The sequence below is a fragment of the Drosophila bipectinata genome, chromosome 2R (assembly GCF_030179905.1).
Source record: "Drosophila bipectinata strain 14024-0381.07 chromosome 2R, DbipHiC1v2, whole genome shotgun sequence".
NCBI classification, from domain to species: domain Eukaryota; kingdom Metazoa; phylum Arthropoda; class Insecta; order Diptera; family Drosophilidae; genus Drosophila; species Drosophila bipectinata.
This window is the reverse complement of record NC_091737.1, coordinates 12462439-12486588: the sequence shown is the minus strand read 5'-3', so window position 1 is coordinate 12486588 and position 24150 is coordinate 12462439. Positions and strand designations below refer to the sequence as shown.

Genomic DNA, 24150 nt, shown 5'->3' with positions numbered 1-24150 from the left:
TTATTCCCTAGGGACTAGGGACTTGGAACTTGGTCCAACTTGCATAGGCCAGATGCGTGGGCAGAGATGGCACTTCATCCAAGGACATGGAGAGAGCTGTTCAGGCTCGGTATCTCTCTCGGTACTTGAGCTTGTTCTTTGGCCATTTGGCTAAGTGGCTTAAAGTGCCGTTAAAACAAGCCTGGGCCACAAATCTCACACCTCCTTCCATTTCTCCATACCGGGCCTATAAAATATCAGAAATTATCGGCCTCCACGCCTCGAATCTTGGCACTTAATCACCTCCAGCTCTCGACTCCAGCTCGACTCCGAAACGGAAGTCGGCAACTGATTTTTTTTTAAATGCAGTCATTTAGCCAAAGTGCTAGTCTAGGCCTGGCCCGAACGAAGATCACCTCCAAAGACCACGCCCTGCTAAAAGAACTCAATCTTAACAGATGATTTTCAAGCCATACACTGCGAGAAAAATACTAGTAATGGAATACTTTAGGAGAGATCTTAACCTTTAGAGATCTTTAGAGATTTCTTTCAGTGGAATAATTATTTTGTGGCCAGCAGAGCGAGCTGAAAAGTAAACAAAGTTTCTGCATTGTTTTTCAGCTTTTAACATCCTTCTCGGCCTGTTCTCTTGATGCTTTTTTTTAGCTTTTATTTTTTACTTCAAAGTCTTGTTTTTTTTTTGCATTTTCCGGTTTCAGGTTTCGCATGCCCATGGGCTACATTAATAGAAAGAGTCGCTGGCTTTGGAGTTGGTCTTGGTGGTGGATTATATAGCCCCGCTTATCGGTCAACAAAGTCCATATTCTAACCTACTATACTATACTACATATATGAAATTCCATTAAAAATCAACCACATCTCTGACTGAAAAACTAGAACATGAAAAACGAGCCTCAACAATGGCGACCAGACATCGTCTAGAGGGAGGAGGTATGGAGCTCCCAGCCAAAAGTAATTTGTTACAAAAGCCACAAGACCATGGAGACCCAGGCCGTCGCCAGTTTCATTTTGTTCCGATCCAGTGGTATCTCATTGGTATCCGAGTGAATCGATCGGATCGGATCGGATCGGATCAGCTAGCGCCAAGACTCTTGACTCCAGTCAGCAGCCAGCAGTCAGCAGCCAGCCGTTGCTATTATTTTATTATTATCTACAAAATGCACGTACTTTATACCACTTACTGCCGTCTGTAGACTACAGTCTGCAGCCCCAGTAGTCGACGGTGGAAGTCGTGGTTAGTTGGTTGGGTGGTGGGGGAGACCCGACTAGCCACAGTGGTTTGGGTATTGTTTGTTTTATGAGTTTTAATATTTGGACTTGGGTTAGTAATTGTTTGGTTTGTGAGATCAGCATTTCACAGTTGACTTAAAGACTGAGGACAGTCTCTTTTTTAGCTTTTTGGGGAACAGGAACCACTGTTCCAAGACAAGCCTGCCTTTTCGCCAGCTGTGTGTGATCTTATCTCAAACGTTGTCCGCGTTCGCGCAACTTAAGTAGGTACTAAGTGCTGCATATATCATAGCTAAAGCCCAAGCTAAAGCCCGTGCCTATGCCCATGCCCATGCCCATTCCCATTCCCATTCCCAGTTCCCTTCCCGATCTTGACTTTGTTGAAACCGGACTTTGTTGTTCTTTGAACCGCTGCCGGATTAGATGACGTGCCACATCCATGTGTGGAGTTGCCTGATTAATGGCAATTATCCGCCGCACATTTTCACATTCAACCGCTGCCGGGTGGCGTCTCTTTCGAATTGAGCCGTCACTGGAGAGGAGTGGAGTTGGTGGAGTCATAAAATCCCCTGAAATGCAATCAGCCAGCGAATATCTCAGCGTTTGGCCATTAGGTTTGCAAGTTTATGAAGCGTGCGGTTCTCAAAACTCAAAACTCTGGTGGCAGTAGCTATCTGAGACTTTCTGAGGCTTTCAAGATTTAGTTGCAAAGTGGCAAGCACTTGACTTGAGGAAGTCAGACCCAGGAGTGCCGGGAATAGTGGTTTTCAGGTCTAGTTTCGTTGGAAATATCCTTTTGTTGGCATTGTCTGCGATGCTGCACCTCTTTGTTCTGCTGCCACAGACAATGGCAGATGCAAATATGCAAATGCTGTAATGAGGTGGTAAGATACAAGTTGTCTCTCTCCCCCATCGAGTGCCCGTTGCACGTATCTGCCTCCTGGCAATGACACAAATTGCTTTTGTCTGCTCACAATTTGCATTTGCTGGAGAGATCCGAGTTCTGGAGAGGATGGGCAGAGGAGAGGAGGAGCCACCTACTACTACTCCTCCTAATTGAATGTCGAGCATAAAATTATGTCAGGGGGGCCCTTCACTACAATAACGATGATGATGATGATGAGGAGGATGATAGTCATGCCAGAGTATGTGGGCGTTTTGGATCACTTTACAACTAGAATATTAGAATAGCAACCCCCCTTACCCCATCTCAATGACATTTATCTAATTAAGATGTAGAGGGTACCCCTTGAATACATCTTGAATGGTTACTTAACCCATTCATGCCAGCCTTGTGTGGCCTCTAAGCTGATTTCGCTTTCGTTGTTCTCGGGCGACACTTTGCTGATGTTTATAATTTTTCACACGATAAGGGTGCAAACTTGCCACCAGGAGGCAGGCAGTCAGGCATGCCAGGTGGTAGTGGCAAGTATATAAGGCGACTAACTTTTTTTTGTTGCCCCGACAAGCGTGAAATTGTCGGTGGAAAGTTCTGCAAAAGACGCGGTACCCGCACTTGAATTTTTCTCTGCAAAGTGTTTAACTTGACAAGAGCAAAGTAGATAAATGCCGGAAAGTGTGGAGAAAAGAAAGAAGAAGCTGGAGAACTCTGCCCGAAAGGGAGACCATCGAAGACGGAAGTCACGTAGACGGTTATAGAGGGGGGCCCTGGTACTACTAGCAGCTAGATGGAAAGCATGTGGAGCTGCCAAAACGTGATTGATGAGAAGGGATCTGGAGGCCTAGAGAGAACGAATCTGGGATACCCCTTAAAGAGATGACCATGTTTTTCAGCCAAAAACCCCAAGTCTCTATGAAGAACGTTCAATGTCAATCAGCAGAGCTCTGTTTATTTTTCAAGCAAACACTCGGAGACATATGCAAATGGTTACCGATTCCTCCATAGCTCCCCCCTGGATTTAATTCTCCTTTTTTATGATGGAGGGAATGATGGAAATGTGTGTACATGCAATTATTGATTGTCAATCAAATCATTTATATAGAGATCGAGATCGGTCACGCTCCTACTCCCAACGTGGATGGAATTTTAATTCTAATTCAAGACCTCAAGAAGAGACTTCTTGGTTATGTTGACACGCACAAATATTTTGTCCAAATCTTGGCCCCAAACCAGACCCTTCTCTCCCTCTCTGGCATTAGTCTTGGATAAATATTTTCCTACAAATATTTTGCTTGACACCCAAATGGCATGTGTGGGGGCGGGGGACTCCCACCTGGTCTCAGGACTTTTTCTGGCAAATATTTATCGAATTATCATATCTCTAGTATGTGTTTGTTGTTGTAACTGATTCCTAAACAAACCCATTTAAGATTCGACTGGCAATTTGGTAAGCCAACCACATAAATCACCACTAAGCGTGAAATAAACAAAACTTTAATTTATTTTTTGGAGGGGAAACTGCACTTAATTGCACTTGGGGTTCAATAAACCTCCAAGTTGTTTGCCTTATTGATTGCCTTATCACCCACCCAGCTTGGAGCTCGGAGGGAATCGTATCGGAATCGGAATCGAAGTCAGAGTCGCATTGGGGACGTCGCCTCACTTTTCCATTTATCAGCTCGTATATATTGTCTGGGAGGAGGGGCAGTAGCCCGATGTGTGTGTGTCTGGGGGGAGAGTGGAGGGGGAGAAGCCGCAGACGTCGTCGATCTATAGATAACTTTTCTGTTTTTCGGGGGTCAACCTGAAATCGAACTCGTAGTTGTGGTTGTAGTTGCGTGCCGTCATAAATAAATGTATGTATAGTGCTTTTTTTTTTTTTTGGCCTGGCCAAAAACAATCATATCAGAGAGGCCAGGCAGTCATGCCAGTCAGTTACCAATTGGATATGCAATGCATCCCATCCAGAAACGCTTTCTATTTATGAAAGTTTGTGGCAGGGGCTTTGGGTTATAAGTTCAACAGCTAAACCCCTGAGATGATGGCTGGAAGATCTCCCCCCAAAGAGGGTTTATCAGTCAGTTTTAATTAAGATTTTTTCCGATATCTGGTGGACTAAGGCCTCTAGATTTTAGGGCCCACTGGTCGCCAATATGTGGCAACACATTCATTGATTTGCTGGCCAGATGGAGGACCTGGGCAGGGGATATGCATATGAGTTGCCAAAACATTCATGGCCCCCAGGAATGGGTTGGCATGCCATGGCTCTCCTATCTAATGCGGTCAGATATATACAAGTGTGTGTGGGCTTGCAACAGAATCGGCTGCGTGTGGGCGCCAATTGCTGCCAGGCCATAAAGCCCAATGTGGAAAATTAAATGCGAAATTGTAAAATGTATGGCTCCGGATGGACGGTCGGTTGCCAGCCTCTGGAGCTCAAGCTGGGTGCAATGAGCTGCCACTTGAACTTAACCCGCTCGGAAGAACTCACTGAGGAGGAGGTGGAGGTGGTGGTGGAGGTGGAGCACAGACACATAATTCATACATTCGAGGCATTTATCGATTTTGTGCCTCCACCCACGCCACCCCTCCTCAATCCTCAATCCCTGGACCTGGTCACCCCCTCATGCGGCTCAGCTGTTATGTTAGTTGTTGTTGGCCCAGTCCGCACCAGAGCATCCCTCTTAACGCACAATATTTTTTCGATTTTGCAACAGACGCTTGCCACACAGTCCCTGACACCCAGCCACCCTACCACCCCTGCCACCCTGCCACTCCCCATCCCTTGACACGAACTCTGAGCATCGTCATCGTCATCTAACGCGGCTCTCAACAGCTTCACTTTATTATATATATGTATATCCCATAGTGTTTATTCTGCACTCAAAGAATCTACCAACTGAAGGATATAGAGTGGTGTGATAGAATCTTGAAAAGTTTCTCGCAGTGTAGTGTCGCTGGCACTGTTGTTTGTTTGACTCTCTGCGGTTGCCCAACGCAGAAATGTTGTTTTGACGGCGAGACATGGCAGAGGGCCTTGCCACTGGGATGGGGGATGGGTACTTTTTTTTTTTTTTTTGGGGGGGCTGAGGATGGGTGCCAGCCAGAAGAGCTAAAATAAAATGCCATAAAACTCAGAACTCGGAAAAGGGAGCAGAAGTCAAATGGCAAATGCTTTCAGTTTTTATCCAGCTCCTGTTCCTGCTGATGATTCATAATGGGTGAGCAACTATGAACACGGTGGGTTAGATACTCCCATATAAAAATATCTCTATATATTATAAAAACCAAGGGATAACAACAGGACATTTACACAGTCAGATTTATGATGGAAGTGTTTTATTTCAAGGCATAATCATCCTCCCACTAGGGAGGAGGTCTACCTGATTTGTTCCTCGCCCTAGCCCCTTTTGTTTTATTTTTTTGGGGCCTGAACCCCAAAACATAAATAATAATCCATGTCAGAATCAGATGATTTACGCTGCTTTGATGGCGTTTTTCATTTTCATAATTTGTTGGCAAGTTCGGAAGAGCACATCTTATCAGACAGACTCTAAAAAAGAATATTTTAAAATTTTTGTTATAAAGTTTGGAAGTTTGGAACTACAGAACTCATTATTCATTAATTGGATTTTCTTTTCTCACTTCTCGTTACCTTGCCAGGTGAGTGAACAAAAAACGGCGTCGAAAATAAATTTCATAATGAGGAAATTATGATGATGAATGGCCAGAAAGTAAGTTTCCAAAATGGAAAAAAAATATGGAAAAATTTATGCTAGACATTCTCTCTCATAATGGTTCTTTTTTCTGGTAATTCTGATCCATAAAATCTATCTAGACTATAAAAAAATGCATAAAATCCAATCGAAAAAAATGATTATTTTTAGAGACAACAGAACAGAGTCTGATTCTCATTTTCAATCAATTCCACTTTCATGAAATATGAATATGAATCGTCGGGAAAATGTAATCGTCATCAAGTGACATTTGTTTGTGTTTGAATAGCAGAATCCCATGGAAATGCCACACCCTCCTTTTATGGAAATTTAAATTGGCAGAAATTTTTGACAAAAATTTGCATTTCATTTTGGGAAAAGTTTTAGAGTGTTTTCCCTGGCTAATGCGCCACTAAGTATGCACTTGTTATTGCGGTGTGCTGACTGGCTGGCTGTCTGTCATTATAACAGATAAAATTATAGAGCCCATAAATCGACGTCAAGAGCAATTAACACTTTCCGAAAATTGACATAAATTTTGAAAAAATATAAAAACTAGTTTCTGGGAGATAAGTTTTGTTATTATGATTGTACAACATGGTATGTCTGTATTTATGAAAAGCTTATATCGTTTGGCGAAAAATTCAATTAACAGCCTAAACGTGGGCAGGCGCCAGTCCCCAGTCCCCAGTCCCCAGTCCAGCTTGGCCAAAATAATTGCGTGGGATGGCAACTGGAAAATGCTGCCACTGGCTGCCAGCTGAGGAGTTGCATAATCCCAGCCAGACCAAAACCAAACCCACTTGAACTGATATGCAAACCCAACTCTCTATTTTTTTTAAGCTTTTAATTGCAAAATAATCAGAGGCAGAAAAATTAAATAAAAAATATGATAAAATAGAGAGAGAGAGGATAGTCCTGTGACTCAGACAAGAAAATAATTTCAATGCCAGACCATTTCCTTTTCTTAACAAAGTAGATGCCTCAACAACCAATTTGAATGCCAGACCACGTACTTGGCACGATGTCGGTGTTCCTGGGAGCTTCCTCTACAAGCCAAGTTGCCAATATTAAACGCTTCGATGGATTTTATGGAGCATAAACAGGAAATTTGAAGAAGAATGTCCCATTTGCCAGGGTCAAAAAAAAAGGGTCCTCAGTAGACAAAAAAGGGAAAGGAAAAAAGAAAAGTCTTGGCCAAGAATTGGTATTTCCTTTTGTCACTTGCAGGAAACTCTCCATGGCAAATTGGCATTTGAGCTGAATCGTCTACAGAACAGAGGGAACAAAACTGTTGAAATTACACCTCCATCCCCTTGTGTCCAGCTGTCGCATTTCCCTCACCACTTTTTCCCCATTTTCCTCGATTACTATGGAGTTGGTACGGTGTGTGTGTGCGGTCGCTGCAGAAACCATAGAACATTAATTTCAATCGGGATTGCTGTCAGAGGAAGGATAGTAGTAAGGAGTAGTAACCTAAAACTAAAATGCTGGCCGGGACTGTTGAACTCTAAATGTAATATGAAATTAATTTGTTAGGCAACCACCAAACAGCAAAAACACGTAAACACATGGCTTGGGAAAAGTTGCAGACCACAGCAGCTGTTTATTTTCCAGACGGCCAGACGGAGTTGGAAAGGAAAAGCATAACACCGCATATGTTAATTAAAGAAGTGCCTCGTTTTTCGGGGGGGAGGGAGGGAGCCCAACTTTCACAATCCGGGTCTCAACAATGATTTAACAGAAACTTCTCTTTCAATAATGTGTCAAAATCTGTCAGCAGCACTTAACCTGACCACCAGTCAGTGTCAGTGGCAGGGTCGGGCATTAATTTAAAATCCTCCTTCTGAGATATTTTTAGATTACTTCCGACACTTAGGCAGCGACTGCTACTTCCGTTCTTAATGTTTGTTTAATTGAAGAAATCTATGTTTAAGTTGGAAACCTTGCAATTCAAATATCAAGAATTCCCAGGTGATCTCCCCGGGAAGTTGACATCTGCTCCTGGGGACATCTGTCTTTAATTCCTCGATGACTAACGAAACTATTCAAAACATGCCCAAGTGCCCAAGCTAATAATAATTAGAAAATCTTTTTGGTGGAGCACTTCCGGGAGGAGGTAACGCACATATGCTTTCGATAAATCATAAATTTATATTCTCCAGAGCTCTCTGACACTACGATTTATACTTTTTACCCAGTTCTTGGGAGCGGCCTATCCCTATCCCTCGGATATGAAGAAAACTTCAAACGAAAAAAACTATAGAGCACTCTGGCAGCCGCATCCGACTGTGAAATGCATGGATCAATTTGGAAAGTTTAACAACTGGCCATTAGCACTGGGGAGAGCTATTTCTCATTTTGCTGCGAGGCCGTAAAATATGGAACATGAAATGAAATCCATATTTTTACTGCCCGGAGATTATGGTTTGTCAAAGCGCAGCGATGCATAAGTTTTATAGGGAAATACGCCATGGGAAATAGAAAACTAAAGACCTACATAGAACTACATAGAACTGGAAATGGTAGTCTGTCCTCTATGCACACGTGCCTGTGGAAAAACATCCCCTTTTAAAGGGAAAATTGGCATAGGGAGACCTCGGAAAATGCATTTTAATCCCACAGCCAGCAATCACAGTCGACTGAACCCCTTTTATGCGATTTGCGACATAAAAATAAACACAAAATATAGGATTAAATATCAAAATCAATAAATTTTAGACTAAGACTCTATAAACAATGCGGTAGTTTGAAATATTAGTTTGCTAAATAAATTGGAAAAACAGTATCTCTATAAAATAATCCAAAATCAGTGTGATTTGTTTATGTTTAATTTATAGTTCTAGCATAGGGAGGCAATATCTTCTAAATTAAATAAATAATTCTCCTATTTTTATACCCTTGCAGAGGGTATTATAATTTTGTCCAAAAGTGTGCAACGCAGTGAAGGAGACATCTCCGACCCTATAAAGTATATATATTCTTGATCAGGATCACCTCCTGAGTTGATATGAGCATGTCCGTCTGTCCGTCTGTCCGTCTGTCTGTCTGTCCGTCTGTCTGTTTCTACGCAAACTAGTCTCTCAGTTTTAAAGCTATCGTCTTGAAACTTTGCACACACCCTTCTTTCCTTTGCACGCAGTATATAAGTCGGAACGGCCCGGATCGGCCGACTATATCCTATAGCTGCCATATAACTGATTGATCGGAAATGGTATAACTTTGGTATTTTTAAAGTTAGAGAGTTCAAATTTTAGGTGAGAGCTATTTTTGGCAAAACATTACGACATGCCAAATTTCATAAGGATCGGCCGACTATATCCTATAGCTGTCATATAACTGAACGATCGGAAATGACCCAACTTTCGTGTTTTTGAAGATAGAAAGCTGGAATTTAGTACAGACTCTATTTTTGGTCAGTTGATCCAACCTACCAAATTTCATTAGGATCGGCCGACTATATCCTATAGCTGCCATATAACTGAACGATCGGAAATGGTATTTGGTAGAAATATCAACTTTCGTATTTTTGAAGATAGAAGTTTGCGACTTTTTTTAGATTTTGTATTGTAATAAATTGGAGTATATATTCCTATTCCCATAAGGATCGGCCAACTATATCCGATGTTTGCGATATATATCCGGTTTTAACTGCAAGGGTATATAAACTTCGGCTCCGCCCGAAGTTAGCTTTCCTTTCTTGTTCTTGTCTATAATCGACTTTTCTGAGACAAAGACCAAAGCACAAGTTTCTAAAATGAATTCTGCGCAAAAACTTTGAGCAAAAGATAAGAATTTAATTCCTCATGCCACTGAAACCGAACCACATAGATGAAAACTCATTTGAAGAGGGTGAAAAGTGAGGGTTTTCTTCTCGGAAAATTGCAAAACGATTTTTCTAAAATGCTTGGACTACAGGAAGACGCCATGAAGCTCAAGTGCGTAATAACACTAGTGAGCAAAGTTTGGGGATAAGGAGCTGGTTCCTAAATGAAAAATTATATTGAAATCATTGTTATTTAAGGACCTTTATTTAGAGAACTGGAACTGTACTTTTCTTTTATTGCTGGGGATGGGCAGATCTCGATGACATTGCCTTAAAGCTTTTATCGATATATCGTCCTTAATCGAAGGACGTGCTATCGCTCACCCCTAAAAGCATTTACAAATGTATTTAAGATATAACTTATTTTGTTTATATTTTTTTCTAAATACATTTTTTATTAAATTTTAAAAACCTGTCTGCACAGTGTACTTTTCTGGGCAACATTTACAATTCCATAATGCAAAAGTTTTGCTGCGCAACAAGCAACATCCTCGCTGGCTGTCTTTGTCTTTCGGGCTCCTGGTTTTTGCTGCAGGATGTCGCTGGGATGCCGAAAGGACAAAGCAAAGGCAACGCCGGCAGCGGAAAAGCGCTCAACTTAGCTCCAGCTTAGCGACTTGCCTGGGAGTGGGAGTGGGAAGTGGAGCATGCCCCAGCATGTGGCCAAAGTCATTTGCCAGAGGAAGTGAAAAATGCCGCCCAGAAGAAACCAATGAACTCGGCGAGGGTGTGAGCATGCGGAGCTTATGTTATGGCCAGAATGGTTGGCGGAAGAACAAGTCAGGGCGGCCATTTTGTAAGACAACGGCGTCGGCGGCCATTTTGCAAATGGTAGCAACAGCAACAGGATGAGGAAGTGGAAAAGGAAGAAGCAAACGAAGTCAAGGAAGCCTAGAAATGCCTCCACATCATGTGTCAAATTAAAGGCAAATGAAATGATATATGGAACTGGAGGAGTGAGGAGTGAGGACTAAGGAGGACTCTGGATATTTCCCAGGTGGCACCGCCCAAAAACCCATTTGATTGCTGCAATTAAACGGGCTGTCGTAAGCGAGTAAACGAAATGGAATAGATGGATATGGATGAGCCCGAAAGCCGCTCCCAAGATCCTTCTATGGTATTCTATGCACTGGTCATACTGGTCATGCAAAAAACTCATTTGTCCTGGAATAATTGAGCATTGCCTGGGTTAGATGCCGAGTAAAATTCAATTGAAGCTCTGTTGGCCGAGCAATCAGCCTGTCTTTTATGCCTGTCTCTGGACAAAGCCCTAAACAAGCTCCCACAAACAGAACAGACAGTCGGACAATTAAATGGACACAGTGAGGTCTCCCTAAAAGGGCAACCCACCACCACCCAGCTATGATCCAAAAGTTAGGCTCCACCTTTGTCAGTTGGACTGTGCAGATGGCGCGTGCCTGGGCCAAGTTATTGACCGATAGACTGGCTAACTGGCGACGCTTGGTCCGGTCGTCTGTCGGCGGTGACGGTGGGTTTAATTAAAACATCACGTATGGCCAGTGGCCAGCGACCACACACCCGGCCGGACACAGCCTGAGATACAGAGTCCGAGAGCATAAAGTAAGCCGCTTTGGGTGCCCTTTCCATGCCGGCTTCCCTGCCGTGTTTCGTAATTATGCTAAAGCCCTGTGATCCGACCTTTTCGTCTCTGGTTGCATTCCGAAACCCCAAAGGCCCCAAAGACCCCCAATCTTATCAGCAGTGATCGGCGTGGAAATTGATTTATAATTTCCAATGGGAGTCAGCTCGGTGACACACATCGATAAAGCCATCAGAGTGGCGGCAGTGGCAGCTTTTGTTCAGAGCAGCATATATCATATCTTATCGGCTATGTAATCGAAAACTGTTTATCGATAATAGATCGGGGGGTAGTGTCAACATAAAAATATTGAGGTTATATGAGGCCATCATTGTTTTGTTTCAATTAATTCTACTACTTTACTAATTCCAGTTTTTGTTTCTTTTTTTTTTTGTATATTTTCAGGTAAATGGATGTGGCAAGAAGTAGAAGATGTGGCAAGAAGGTTGAAGAAAAAATATCTCATTAAAGTAAAGTAACAAAAACACTTTGATTTCCGCTCCAAGCTCCCAGCTCCCAGCTCGGGCTTGGTAATCTGCGAGTCGAGTGAACTTGATCCCTCCAGTTAACTACATATATACTATATGTATTTTCCAAACGATTTTCCATTTAATCTCCACTCGTCAGCAGCTGCAACTCCAACAGCTTCATCATCATCATCATCATCATCATCATCATCATCATCAGCATCCATTGAGGCACGAAACTCATTGAAATCGACGCGTCATAAACTGCTGAAGGCTTAGTACTACCTTCGCTTCTCGCTGCTATTCAATGAATTTCCTTTTGTGTTCCCCGGGCTTTGGAAAAGTTCAGGTTGAGGGAAAACAATGGAGAAAAGCCCCCACCTTGGTAGGGAGAGGAGGAATTCAATAAGCTGCTATTGCACATTGATTGAAATCGAAGATGGTAACGAGTAATGTGAAGAGAGTGACACAACTTGGACTGAATGATGAGCTTAAAAATAAGAAATAATCAAGTTATAACAGAGTGGAGACCAGGCCAACTTATAAAATTGAATAAAAGATGAAGTTTGGTGGCTGATGCATTCCTGGAAGTGCCTTTTGTTGGCCAAGTTGCCCGGTTTCCTTCATAAAACTTTAATTAACTTCAAGGGAATGGATGAAGCCCTGCTCCAAGTCAAGTCAAGATTTTGTTTGCCAAATGCGCGAATAAAAAGCCGGCGTTTACAAACTTGGCTTAAGCATTATTACAGCCGGCAGGAAAATTAAGAAGACCCAGACACAGACCCAGACCCAGACACAGATGCAGACTCAGTTAAGATCTGCAACAGAGTTGCTGGATTTTTGTATGCAAAGCGAGTCCTTTGTCGGGCAGCCTTGAGGCTTTAGTTTATACTTAATGCGCCATATCTAGACATCTACATAGGTCCTATGTATCTGACAGATCTCCTTTTTTCTCTGGCGCGCTACTTCACACGCAAACTAAAAAACAAAAAAAAAACCACAAAAGAAATCTCTTCTGCATAATAAAATTTGTTGTCCCGAGAATGAAGTGGCGCAAGCACATAGATGATTATCGGATTGCTGTGGACAGCTTTATGGCTGGGCTCCTGTAATTTGAGTACTTCATTTCCAGGACAAAAGAACTTTATATCCCCACGCGGGCCCTAATTCTTTTTATTTAGTTTGGAGCAGGATGCTTTTTTTTTCCAAAGCTTTTGTACAGAAACTACTCCTCCCCGACAGTATGTTGTTTTATTTACAAACGCAGATATACATACCTCTCCTAGGGGTTTCTAGGAGGAAAAAGTGGGTATGGTTCTGGAGAAACTCATAAATTAGCAACAAAACCGCAATGGCTCAATGACAAGGCAAAGAGACATTCGGGGAAGACATTCATTCCGAAAAGACATCAAAATTAGGGGTAGTACTTGTCCTACAAAAGCCCATAAATCCTCGCCCATAGCCATTAGGTGTTTGATGGCTGCTTGTAATTAGCATAATTGAAATATAACCGCAGTGGGGGGAGATGGTTGGGAGGATGAACCTGTAAAGTCATCAATTTGATTGCCTTTCCCAGCCATTGAACTGCAAAAGTCAATCCCTTGCAGTTGAAAAAAAAAATTAAATCAAAGCTCCTCTGCCCCCCAAACATGTCCATTGATGTTTTCACTTGATGCGACAATTTCCATGAAATCGCCAGACAGCATAGGCTGGGCTATATTTAGATCCGGAAGAGCATGGAGGTGGAGGTGGTGGCTATGCCACGCCCCAGGCCAACACAACACAAATTGGAGCTTTTGCCGGAATGGTGGTTAGTGGGTGGTGGGCTGGTGGGCTGGATGGTGGACTGGGGTATGTTGCCAGGATGTGGCTGCTTCCAGCACAGCACCTAATGGCCGGGCAGACGTTTATAATTATATTTGTGCAGCATTTCGGACGTTGCCTGACAGCAGGGAGTGAGTGTATCTCTTAGATATTCGGCCCCACTGCGGCTTGACTTCATCCGGTCGCCTTTGAGTCCTGAATCTGTGCGGCTCTTCAGTGTCTGGCTCGTGATTTTGTCGCGGCCACTCAACATAAAAGGTTTTCCCGCCTCCAGGCAGTACTTTACTTTACTTTTTTGGATCTTTGGTGGTTTTTTTGGCTTTCCACCAGCCCTCTTTGTGGTGGAAAGTGAAAAGAAAGTGTCGCATAAGGTGTTAATCAAGGCATCGAAAGTGACAATCAATAAGGTGGAAATGGAGGTAGAGGTTAGCAGAGATGGGTTTAGGTTAGTACAGGGTATCATATAGCCTACCCTAACTTCCTCAGGAACTTTCTTTTAAACTCTTTTGACAAACCCCCCTTAGACCTTAATTAATTTAAACTCTTTAATCTCTCTCCCTCCTCCACTGCCCAGAAGCCACTTAAATATTCATCCAATTCCGCATCCATTTTTTACGTCTGTGGCCCCATTTGCACTTTGGCCAACGTGGCAAATGCGAATTTTTCCCACTTTCCTGACCAAGGAGTTGGCACCTACAGACCTCTTCCCGGCCAGATCCCACTCCGGGCATATCCATGGGAGATGGAGAAAAATAGAGGGACTTCCATTACCAATTCGCACGCACCAGGCGAGTGAGGAAGTGAACTGGGGAAGTCGGGGCCAGACCGACCAGGTTCGACTGCAGTTTCCGTTCGCAGAAATTTTATTTATTTTTTTTTCCCCAATCGCGTTTGCATATATTTGCGTTTTTCTTTTGTTTGGGGGAGTTGGAGACATGGAGATGGAGATGGAGTTGGAGGTGAACTAACCAAACGGAAAATCAACATTGGAAAAGCCAATCGATGGCAGACGGAGACCCCATCGATGCTGCTGCCACGGCAGCGAAAGCGGCAGTTGCAGTTGCAGTTGCAACTTGGGGGCTATGTGCAATGCAGTGGCCAGAAACCTTTAAAAGTCGCGTGAGCTGGCGATGCACATTTCGATAGTGGGGCATAAAATGCAAATGCAGGCCAACTCCACTCCAACCAAGGCATGAGATTTTAGAAAATGATTTTCTTTCTTTGGGTTTGAGTTTCAAATACCCTGTAGAAAAATAATAGTTTTAAAAGAAGTTTATATCTATTATTTTGTTTAGATTAAAAGTAATTTAAAGTCAAAACTTTTTATCAAAAAAATTAAAACAATTTCTTTGAAAGAATATCCCTCTTCGATTTGAGTTTGAAACTTCCATCCGCATTTGGCTTATTGGCACATTTAACCCTTAGCTGGCGGACTGTGCATAAATTTGGAGGCGATAAGCCCGGCCAGGAGCCTGGCCAGGCCAGCATCTGTCCTCTCCTGTCCTCCCCACCTGGTCCTGCCCAATTTAACCTTAAAAGGTGCTGCCATTAGCTGGCTCTAATGGCCTGCCTTCTCTCCTTCGAGATCGTGGCCTGTTGATATGCGAATTTTTTGTGGCCTCCTCTCTAGAAATATTTGTTGTGCTGGCTGGCAAATGTTTCCATTTCTGCCTAATTGTGCGGGTCTCTTGCGTGCCTCTGCTGCTGCTGACTCCTTTTTAGGGAGTTTTTCTCTCCATATGCTAATTTGATTGGCTTCCCTCCAAAGGAGGAGCAGGCAGGCAGACTCTGTATGAAATGATTTCCCAGCCAATCATCCACCAGCTAGATCCAGTTTGAGATCTATTTTTTTTTTGTTAAAATTGTGTCTCACCTCGGTTGTCTTGTGTTTGTCATGTTTTCCCCACAGACTAGGCATTTTTCACCGAACCAATGTTTACAAAGTCTTTTCCTGCGAACAGCTAATTTTTTATCACAAAACACTGAACAAAAATTGGATATTTTCTATATGGATATGGAGGTCTATAGCTCATAAAGACATCCCCACTTTCTCGCTCTGTATAGCAATTTGCATTTGGCGAATGCGAAAAGTTGTCTTTCTTTTTGGAGAAGGAGAAACTGTCGCTGGTGCTCTTGCCTGGCTCCTTTGGGCTTTTATCGTCTGTAAATGAAAAATCGTAAAATATGCAAATTCATCGAAATATCATAAATATTCATGTAGCAAGAGCTAAATGGACTCTAGCTAAGACTGGACTAGACCCTCTCCATAGAGTATTTGGATCACTTTTGACTCTAGCAACAAAATGCATCAAAAAATTTGTATAATTTTTTTTATTTTTCTTTTTGGAACTTAATCTTATGTAAATGCCTGCTGCTGCGTGACTCGACGAGTTGATTTTTTAGGTTTGGGGATACAACAATTAAAGTCAATTAAGCCATTTCTCCAACGATGGCGGAGAGTTTTCAATTTTTTAAAGTGGAATTTCTAGGAAAACGAACAAACGCACAAATCTGACTAAATTATAATTGTTTAATTTGATTCAATGAACGCGTCATGTGTAATTACGGAAATGGCAAACTCAATTGAAAAACAAAATATGTACAGAATGAATGCTCAATTAAAGCAAATAAAAAACATGTCTGCCCCTCTAATGGAGTTTAAAGGCAGCTTTTTTGTTGAATATTTGCCAGCCAACAGACTGGAAAGAGACTGTACAAAATAGAAATAATAAAAAAAGGGTTTTCAGAGAAATTTTTAATAAAGAAAGACTAAAAAGGGCTCAATTCTAGAGAGTTCACTGTAGCCTGGCAGGATGCACTTCTAGCCATTAAACTTTGTTCGAGTGGAGGGGTCTAGAAGTACCCTTCACCTTCCGATGCATTTTATGACAGAACCACTCCCCCGCAAACCGAAATTAATTGATTTTTTATGAAAGGCAGAATTAATTTCTCTTTTTTTAATGAAATGCCACTTGAAAACGAGTCTTTAATGTATAATTGGTTTATTTTATTAATTATTCATGATTAAATTGATCATGAGGCTGTGTTTGGGTGAGTGGGAATGGAATGTGCACCGCCCCTAGATAGATAACAAGACAGTCGGGCACTAAAAAACTGAAAATGAAAAAAAAAGGAAATAAAATCAATTGACACAATTTTTTTGGGAGCAGCAGCACCAGCAGTGAGATAACCTCGTTGGCCTGGCTCTTTCCCTTTCGGACTTTCCAAATTTTATCTCTGTATCTGTATCTCTGGGCCGCCCTTTCTCTATTTATCTGCACCTCGTCGCTGCAGCTACATAGATGAGGCTGCCAAAGAAGCGAACAATAAAAATCAATTCGAGCAATAAAGTTTTTAATTGGATTCAGCTCCCTAGTGCCTCGCTAAAGCCATAAAAATTGAATTGTTGCGAGATGTCTCCATTTGATTTAGACCCGAAATGCCAGCTATTTTAATGGCCAGACCATTTTTTATCTCAATAATTATTTAATATGCACCGAAAGACAGCAACCCCGATACAATGAACTGCAATGCGGGTACTGTCAGATATCGAGGAGTGTCACAAGTGAGAGTTGAAGGGTTGAAAAGTGCAGGTAGCTATTGAACTGCAGCTGCCTTTTCATCTGAATTCGGGTTGAATTACAAGATTTTTGCTTTGTGTTTAACTGGAAAGTGCAAAATGACAGCTGACAGTTGAAAGAGGTCTCTCAAATAGAGTAAATTATACATCTCAATTACGGGGGCAGATACCTTGCCTTAGTAGCTCCTAAAAGGCGGCTATAAAAAGCAGCAAGAAGGTAGGGAAGAGGGGTACTTCATCAAGTGAGAAATACTGAAAAAGAGTTGAGTTGAGGCTCTGCTCCATCAGACCAAGACCCCAAAAGCAATAACCATAAAAGCCACACGTCGGGACTCGGAATGCTCGAATAAAAATTGAAATACAACGCACACACTTTTCTTTTCTTTTTTTTTTCAAGAGCTAAGCTAAGTAGTTTACTTCAAAACTAGCTCCAGGCCCTAAATAGACTTAGCATAGACTACAAATATGGTAATGCATTGGGAGCCATCCTGGTAATCCATTTATTTCAGTGGAGTTTCAGCTGTCGGGCAGTTAATATACGGGGCCTAACACAACACCAACCCTTTTCCTTCTCAAAAGTGCACACGGCTGGCATAACTTTGGTTAAAACTTGGCAGGAGTGCTGCCTGGATGGCTGGCTGGATGGCTGGATGGCTGACTGGCCACCTGAAGCGAGACGGAGGCGCAAACAAAGCGAATAAATTGCAGGCATACTTCTGCATGGTTTCGGGTTTGAGTTAAATGGAGAACGGGACGTGGGTTCACGTGCGGTCACAAAATGCACATTGGGTGCGGTTCGGCATGGCCTGGCCAGCTTGAAAATGGTAATGAGAACCATTGCAGGTGCAGTTGGCAGTCTGAATCCTGGCCAATACTTCTGGCTAATTCATGACACCCAAGTTATGTGCACAGCTGGATAAATCTCTTGTAGATTAAGTCATCATTCCCGGGAATCACTTAACCCACACTCCACAGTTAACCCTTTTTAGGCCCCACTGCCTACTGGGACTCGTTGCTTAATTAGAGCTTCCTTTGAATTTATTTATAATTTACACAGGACAGTGATGAGCAGCTAGAGGTAGGGTATTAAAAGATATAATATTTTAAAAAATCAAAAGCCCTTATCCTCACAATGACTAGAAGTCTCATCTTCCATATCCTGTTGCCTTCTCGGCAATCCCCTAAGCTTCACAGCCAACTAGTTCCTTGCGATACTCAATTTTTCTTTCTGGCATGTTGGGTTATTCATTGGCAGGCATTGGCAGTGACTACCCTCCTCCACTGCCCATCCATCCGTCCGTCCATCATGCGTCTCATCTCCTGGCAGACTGGCATTCCAGCCACCCCCTCGGAGCCGGGTCCAAAGTGGAAATGCAAATATTTGCGTGCCTCCGGCGACCCCTCTTGGCTTTTGGCCCCCTCATCCGACCCAGCTGCATACCTTCCAGATCCATGAACGGATGGAGGAGCGAGTGCCAGCCAGTCGGCCTTTGTAGCTTCAATTATTCAGGCATGTTTACAAGTTGACAGATTGCAGAGGCTGCCGTGCCGGTGCTCGAGTGGAGGCACACGCCGGAAAACTTGGGGGCGGCTTGAGCCGGAGCCCCGAGCCCCGATCCCCTAGCCCCCAGTCAGGGCCAAGACCTCATGTGAATGGGATCTACCCCAACTGCAGTTGAAGAAAAAGTTTAGAGCTCCAGTATAGGGTATCTCACAGCCACTAACTTTTTAAAAATTATATATCTCAGTGTATTAATTTCATCCCTTTTTTTTGGATTTTTATTGCAGCTCTCTCGTTCACCTTGGAGCCGCAGGATGCCGTGGTGCCCGAGGGCCACTCAGTGTTACTCCAATGCTCCGGCAACGCCCAGCTTGCCACCGGTCGTGGGGCAAAGGGCAAGCTCTCCGCCAGCACCCCGGCCACGCCGGTGAACATCCGGTGGCGGGGACCCGATGGCCAGGATCTGGTCATTGTGGGTGATACATTCCGAACCCAGCTGAAGAACGGATCCCTGTACATCAGCTCCGTAGAGGAGAACCGGGGCCTGACCGGAGCCTACCAGTGTCTGCTGAGTGCCGACGGCGTGGGCAGCATCCTCAGTCGGCCGGCCATAGTGGCCATTGCCCGCCAGCCGGACCTGAACCAGGACTTTCTGGAGACCTACCTCCTGCCCGGCCAGACCGCCTACTTCCGTTGCATGGTGGGCGTGGCCGACTGGCAGGAGGGAGTGAAGCATTCAGTGCAGTGGTTCAAGGACGACTTGCCACTGAACCTGGACAAGATTCGGATGGTGGTGCTGCCCAACGGGGCGCTGGAGATCGACGAGGTGGGTCCTTCAGATCGGGGCTCCTACCAGTGCAACGTCACCTCTGGCAGCCTGTCCCGGCTGAGCAGCAAGACCAACCTGAACATCAAGAAGCCCACCGATCCGGGTGTGGAGAACGCAGTGGCTCCCTTGTTCCTGGTTGGACCCTCGCCCAAGACGGTCCGCGAGGGCGACACCGTCACCCTGGACTGTGTGGCCAACGGAGTACCCAAGCCGCAAATCAAGTGGCTGCGGAACGGCATGGAACTAGACTTTAACGACCTGGACTCCCGCTTCTCCATCGTGGGCACTGGCTCTCTCCAGATCTCCAGCGCCGAGGACATCGATTCCGGGAACTACCAGTGCCGGGCCAGCAACACTGTGGACTCGCTGGACGCCCAGGCCACCGTGCAGGTCCAAGAGCCGCCCAAGTTCATCAAGGCACCAAAGGACACCACCGCCCACGAGAAGGACGAGCTGGAGCTGAAGTGCGACATCTGGGGCAAGCCGAAGCCCACCATCAAGTGGCTGAAGAACGGGGACGTGATCACGGCCAACGACTACATGCAGCTGGTGAATGGACACAACCTGCGCATCCTGGGACTCCTAAACTCTGATGCCGGAATGTTCCAGTGCGTGGGCACGAACTCGGCGGGCAGTGTCCAGGCATCCGCGCGACTGCGAGTGGTGCCCCAAGGAGGTGAGTGGAAACTATCGATTCCCCCGTAGCCATAGCTCGGTGTCCAGTATTTGTCCCGCTTCTGAAACAATTGGTGCCACTCTCGATGGCCTGTACAATAACCCAAAAAAGGCAATAACCACACCTCCCCATGGAACCCCTTGATCTTCCTGTCTTTTGTACAAAACTCCTTTCATTCATCCTGCTTTTGTAAAATAATTTCGTGTCTACTTATGTGTGTGTATTGTTTGTGTAAATAAAAGTTTAATTAATCAACCTGATTTAATGCCAGCTAATGGAATCTCTTTTGTCAAAGCCACAAATCGGCATAATCCAATGGTGTCAACAGACCTAATTGGATCATTAATTGATTATTCATTAAATGCTTCAATGAATCAGCCACAAAAGAGTTTTCAATTAGTAATTATTATTAATTAATTATGAAAGTACATATATGGATTATGCACATGGATTAATTTCGTATATAATTTATTAACTTATTGTTTCTTTTATTTGTTCTTTTATTTCCTTTATCCTTCTCATGTGTCCACTCATCCAAACCCCCAAAAACCCCGACCACCACCACCACCCACATCCACCCACATAATCCTATTCCCAAAGTGAAAATCAAAAAACGCAAATCCCAAGGCCAGTCCACCAAATCCCTACAGACCTTTGACAATCCGACCAGGCGACACCGAAAACCGAACCACAACAAGTCCGGGGAGCAGCTGCGCACCAAGTCCGGTGCCAGTTTCCTCGACGACCTTGAGGACGATGACGACTCCAGTACGATACGACTAAAGATACCCCTCGAACACCCACTGAACGATCGAATGTTCGACATGCTGAACGAGGCTAGTGCCCTGCGGAAGGGGCTGGACGCCTCCAAGAGCTACGAGGACGATGACGGCGACTATGACGATGACGATCCGGCGGCCAAGGAGGTATTCCTGGCCGCCTACAAACAGGGCGGGGACCCACAGCAAATACTGGACTCCTGGCAGGAGAGCAGCAACAAGAAATCCCATCAACAAAAACAACCATCCCCTGCTTTCCCAGATTCCCCCGAACAGGCTCCCGGTGTACAGAATCCCTCGTCCGCGAAACCAGCTCTCGGTAATGGTCTGCTAGCCAGGCTGCCCAGCCAGCCGCGTGACTTGGTGGCCCAGATAGTGAAGCCGCGTTTCGTGACCCTCAGCTGGGTGGAGCCCGTCCAGAATGCCGGAGAAGTCGTCTACTACACTGTCTACTACAAGATGAACCACAGCGAGCGGTGAGTGTCGTTCCGTATAATTGATATCCGCTTCATTAGCTTTCGATGGCCGACAGGGGTGGTAACCCGATCCCATTTGCATAGTTCCCTGTCAGCCATCTGATGGCTTCATTTCCTCAACCGAAGCGGAAATGATTTGGCTTTCAGTTTAATCCGTTTGATGGCCTGTCTGGCTGTCGTCCGGTAATGTTATGATTTCCTCATTTCGTTAACTTATACTCCACATTTCAGAGAGCAAAAAATGGTCACCAAATCGCATGATGATCTCCAGGTCAACATTCAGTCGCTACTGCCGGGACGCACCTACCAATTCCGTGTGGTGGCCAATACCAACTTTGGCAATGGCGAGTCCTCCGCTCCCCTGGAGGTCAACACCCAACCGGAGGTGAACATTGCCGGGCCACCGCGTAACTTTGAGGGCTTTGCCCGCAGCCATCAGGAGATCTTTGTGAGGTGGGAAGAGCCGGCCGTGACCAATGGAGAGATACTCAAGTATCGGGTCTACTACTCGGAGGTACGATATTAAAACTTACCTTAAAAATTAATATAACTAATTAATTTATTATTTATTTAAGAACGACCGTGGTGCTGATTTGTATCATGACACCACCACCTTAGATGCTGTGCTATCAGAGCTGCATCCTCATACGGACTATGTGATTACCGTGGCGCCTTTTAATAGAAACGGCATGGGTGATCCTTCCTCCGAGATTCGAGTGAAAACATTCTCCTCCACGCCCTCAGAACCCCCCAACAATGTCAGTCTGGAGGTGACCAGCTCCACAGTAAGTAGACCTTCAGAATCATTGGAGAAAATCCGAAACTAAGTGCCTTCTCTCTAGTCCATTACGGTACACTGGGAGCCACCGGAAGAGGAGGATCGCAATGGCCAAATAACCGGCTACAAGATCCGCTATCGCAAGTTCAAGGATGCCCCGCAGGTGAAGAGCACTCCCGCCAATATTCGTTACTTTGAGCTCAGCAACCTGGATCGCAATTCGGAGTACCAGGTCAAGATTGCTGCCATGACGGTGAATGGTTCTGGTCCGTTTACGGAATGGTATCGTGTTAATACCCTGGAGAACGATCTGGACGAGACGCAGGTGCCGGGCAAACCCGTTTGGATCAGAATCCATCCCGGCGCCGACAACATTCAGCTGCACTGGGGTCCGCCGCAACAGCCGGAGATCAAGATACGCAACTACGTGCTGGGCTGGGGCCGTGGCATTCCCGATGAGAACGCCATCGAGCTGAAGGAGACGGAACGCTATCATGTGCTGAAGAACCTGGAGTCCAACACGGAGTATGTGGTGTCGCTGCGGGCGAGAAACATCAAGGGCGATGGCCAGCCCATCTATGACAATATTAAGACGCGTGACGAGGAGCCCGTGGATGCGCCCACACCGCTGGAGGTGCCAGTGGGCCTGCGAGCCATTACCATGTCCAGCTCGTCGATTGTGGTCTACTGGATCGACACAATGCTGAACAAGAACCAGCATGTCACCGATAATCGCCACTACACGGTCCAGTACTGCATCACTGGCTCGAACCGGTATCGTTATCACAACACCACGGATCTCAACTGCATGATCAACGACCTGCGTCCAAACACGCAGTACGAGTTCGCCGTCAAAGTGGTGAAGGGACGACGGGAGTCCCCGTACTCCATGTCGGTGCTCAACAGCACATACCAGAATGTTCCGGTTACGCCGCCTCGTGAGCTAACTGTACGCATGGATGAACTGAATCCTCCCACTGTCATCATCCAGTGGCTTCCCCCCAAGCACACAGTGGGCCAGATCACCGGCTATAACATCTACTACACCACGGATACCACCAAGCGTGATCGCGAGTGGTCCATCGAGGCCTTTGCCGGCGAGGAGACGATGCTGATGCTGCCGAACCTGAAGCCCTACACCACCTACTACTTTAAGGTCCAGGCCCGCACCACCAAGGGCAGCAACAATGCTCCATTCTCGGCCCTGGTGTCCTACACCACCAGTGCGGCGGTGATCATGCAGGAGGCAGACACCATAGCCAATGGATTCGACAACGAGAAGCTGCTCTACATCATCATTGGAGCCACGGCCGTGGTGCTATTGGTAGCCCTTCTAGGAATTCTTCTGATGTGTCGCCGCAAGCCTCAATCCTCGCCAGAGCACACCAAGAAGAGGTGGGTTATTGGTTTTAAATGCTTGGTTTCCAACTAACTTGTTGCCTTTTCGTTTCTAGCTACCAGAAGAACAATGTGGGAGTGCCGAAGCCACCAGATCTATGGATACACCATGACCAAATGGAGCTGAAGAACATTGACAAGGGTCTGCACACAGTGACGCCTGTTTGCAGCGATGGAGCTTCTAGCAGTGGTGCCCTGACCCTCCCCCGATCGGTGGTGCACAGTGAATACGAGTCGGAAACACCAGTGCCACCCCATGTCACCAATTCCCTGGACAAGCGCTCCTATGTTCCAGGTTATATGAGTAAGTCTTCCACACAATTCTAATCTAGAGAGACTTCTAAAAATGGAATCCTCCTCCAGCCACTTCAATGAACTCCACCATGGAGCGTCCACAGTATCCGCGTACTCAGTACAGTCATCAGAATCGATCTCACATGACCATGGAAACGGGTCTCTCCCAGCAGAGCCTCAGCCAGCCGCAAAACAACTCCATGGCCCAGACGCCAGAGCATCCCTACGGCGGTTACGACGCCAACTTTTGGTAAGCAAATGAGAAAAAAAAAAGT

The 24150-nt window shown here is 45.0% G+C and overlaps 1 protein-coding gene across 4 annotated transcripts in view; it reads left to right on the top strand.

Annotated features, from left to right (window-relative positions):
* The window catches only part of fra (neogenin protein frazzled), a 29933-nt gene that overhangs the window by 3506 nt on the left and 2277 nt on the right, over nt 1–24150 (top strand). Inside the window, exons 2-8 of one of the 4 annotated variants that reach the window (XM_070278179.1) lie at nt 18933–20150; nt 21192–21405; nt 21637–21919; nt 21981–22190; nt 22248–23578; nt 23638–23885; nt 23945–24125. In XM_070278179.1, the coding sequence (XP_070134280.1) occupies nt 18933–20150; nt 21192–21405; nt 21637–21919; nt 21981–22190; nt 22248–23578; nt 23638–23885; nt 23945–24125 (3685 nt within the window). Of the gene's footprint in view, nt 1–18932; nt 20151–20750; nt 21406–21636; nt 21920–21980; nt 22191–22247; nt 23579–23637; nt 23886–23944; nt 24126–24150 lie in introns of those variants that run through there. The other 3 variants (XM_017250620.3, XM_070278177.1, XM_070278180.1) reach the window with 3 other exon arrangements.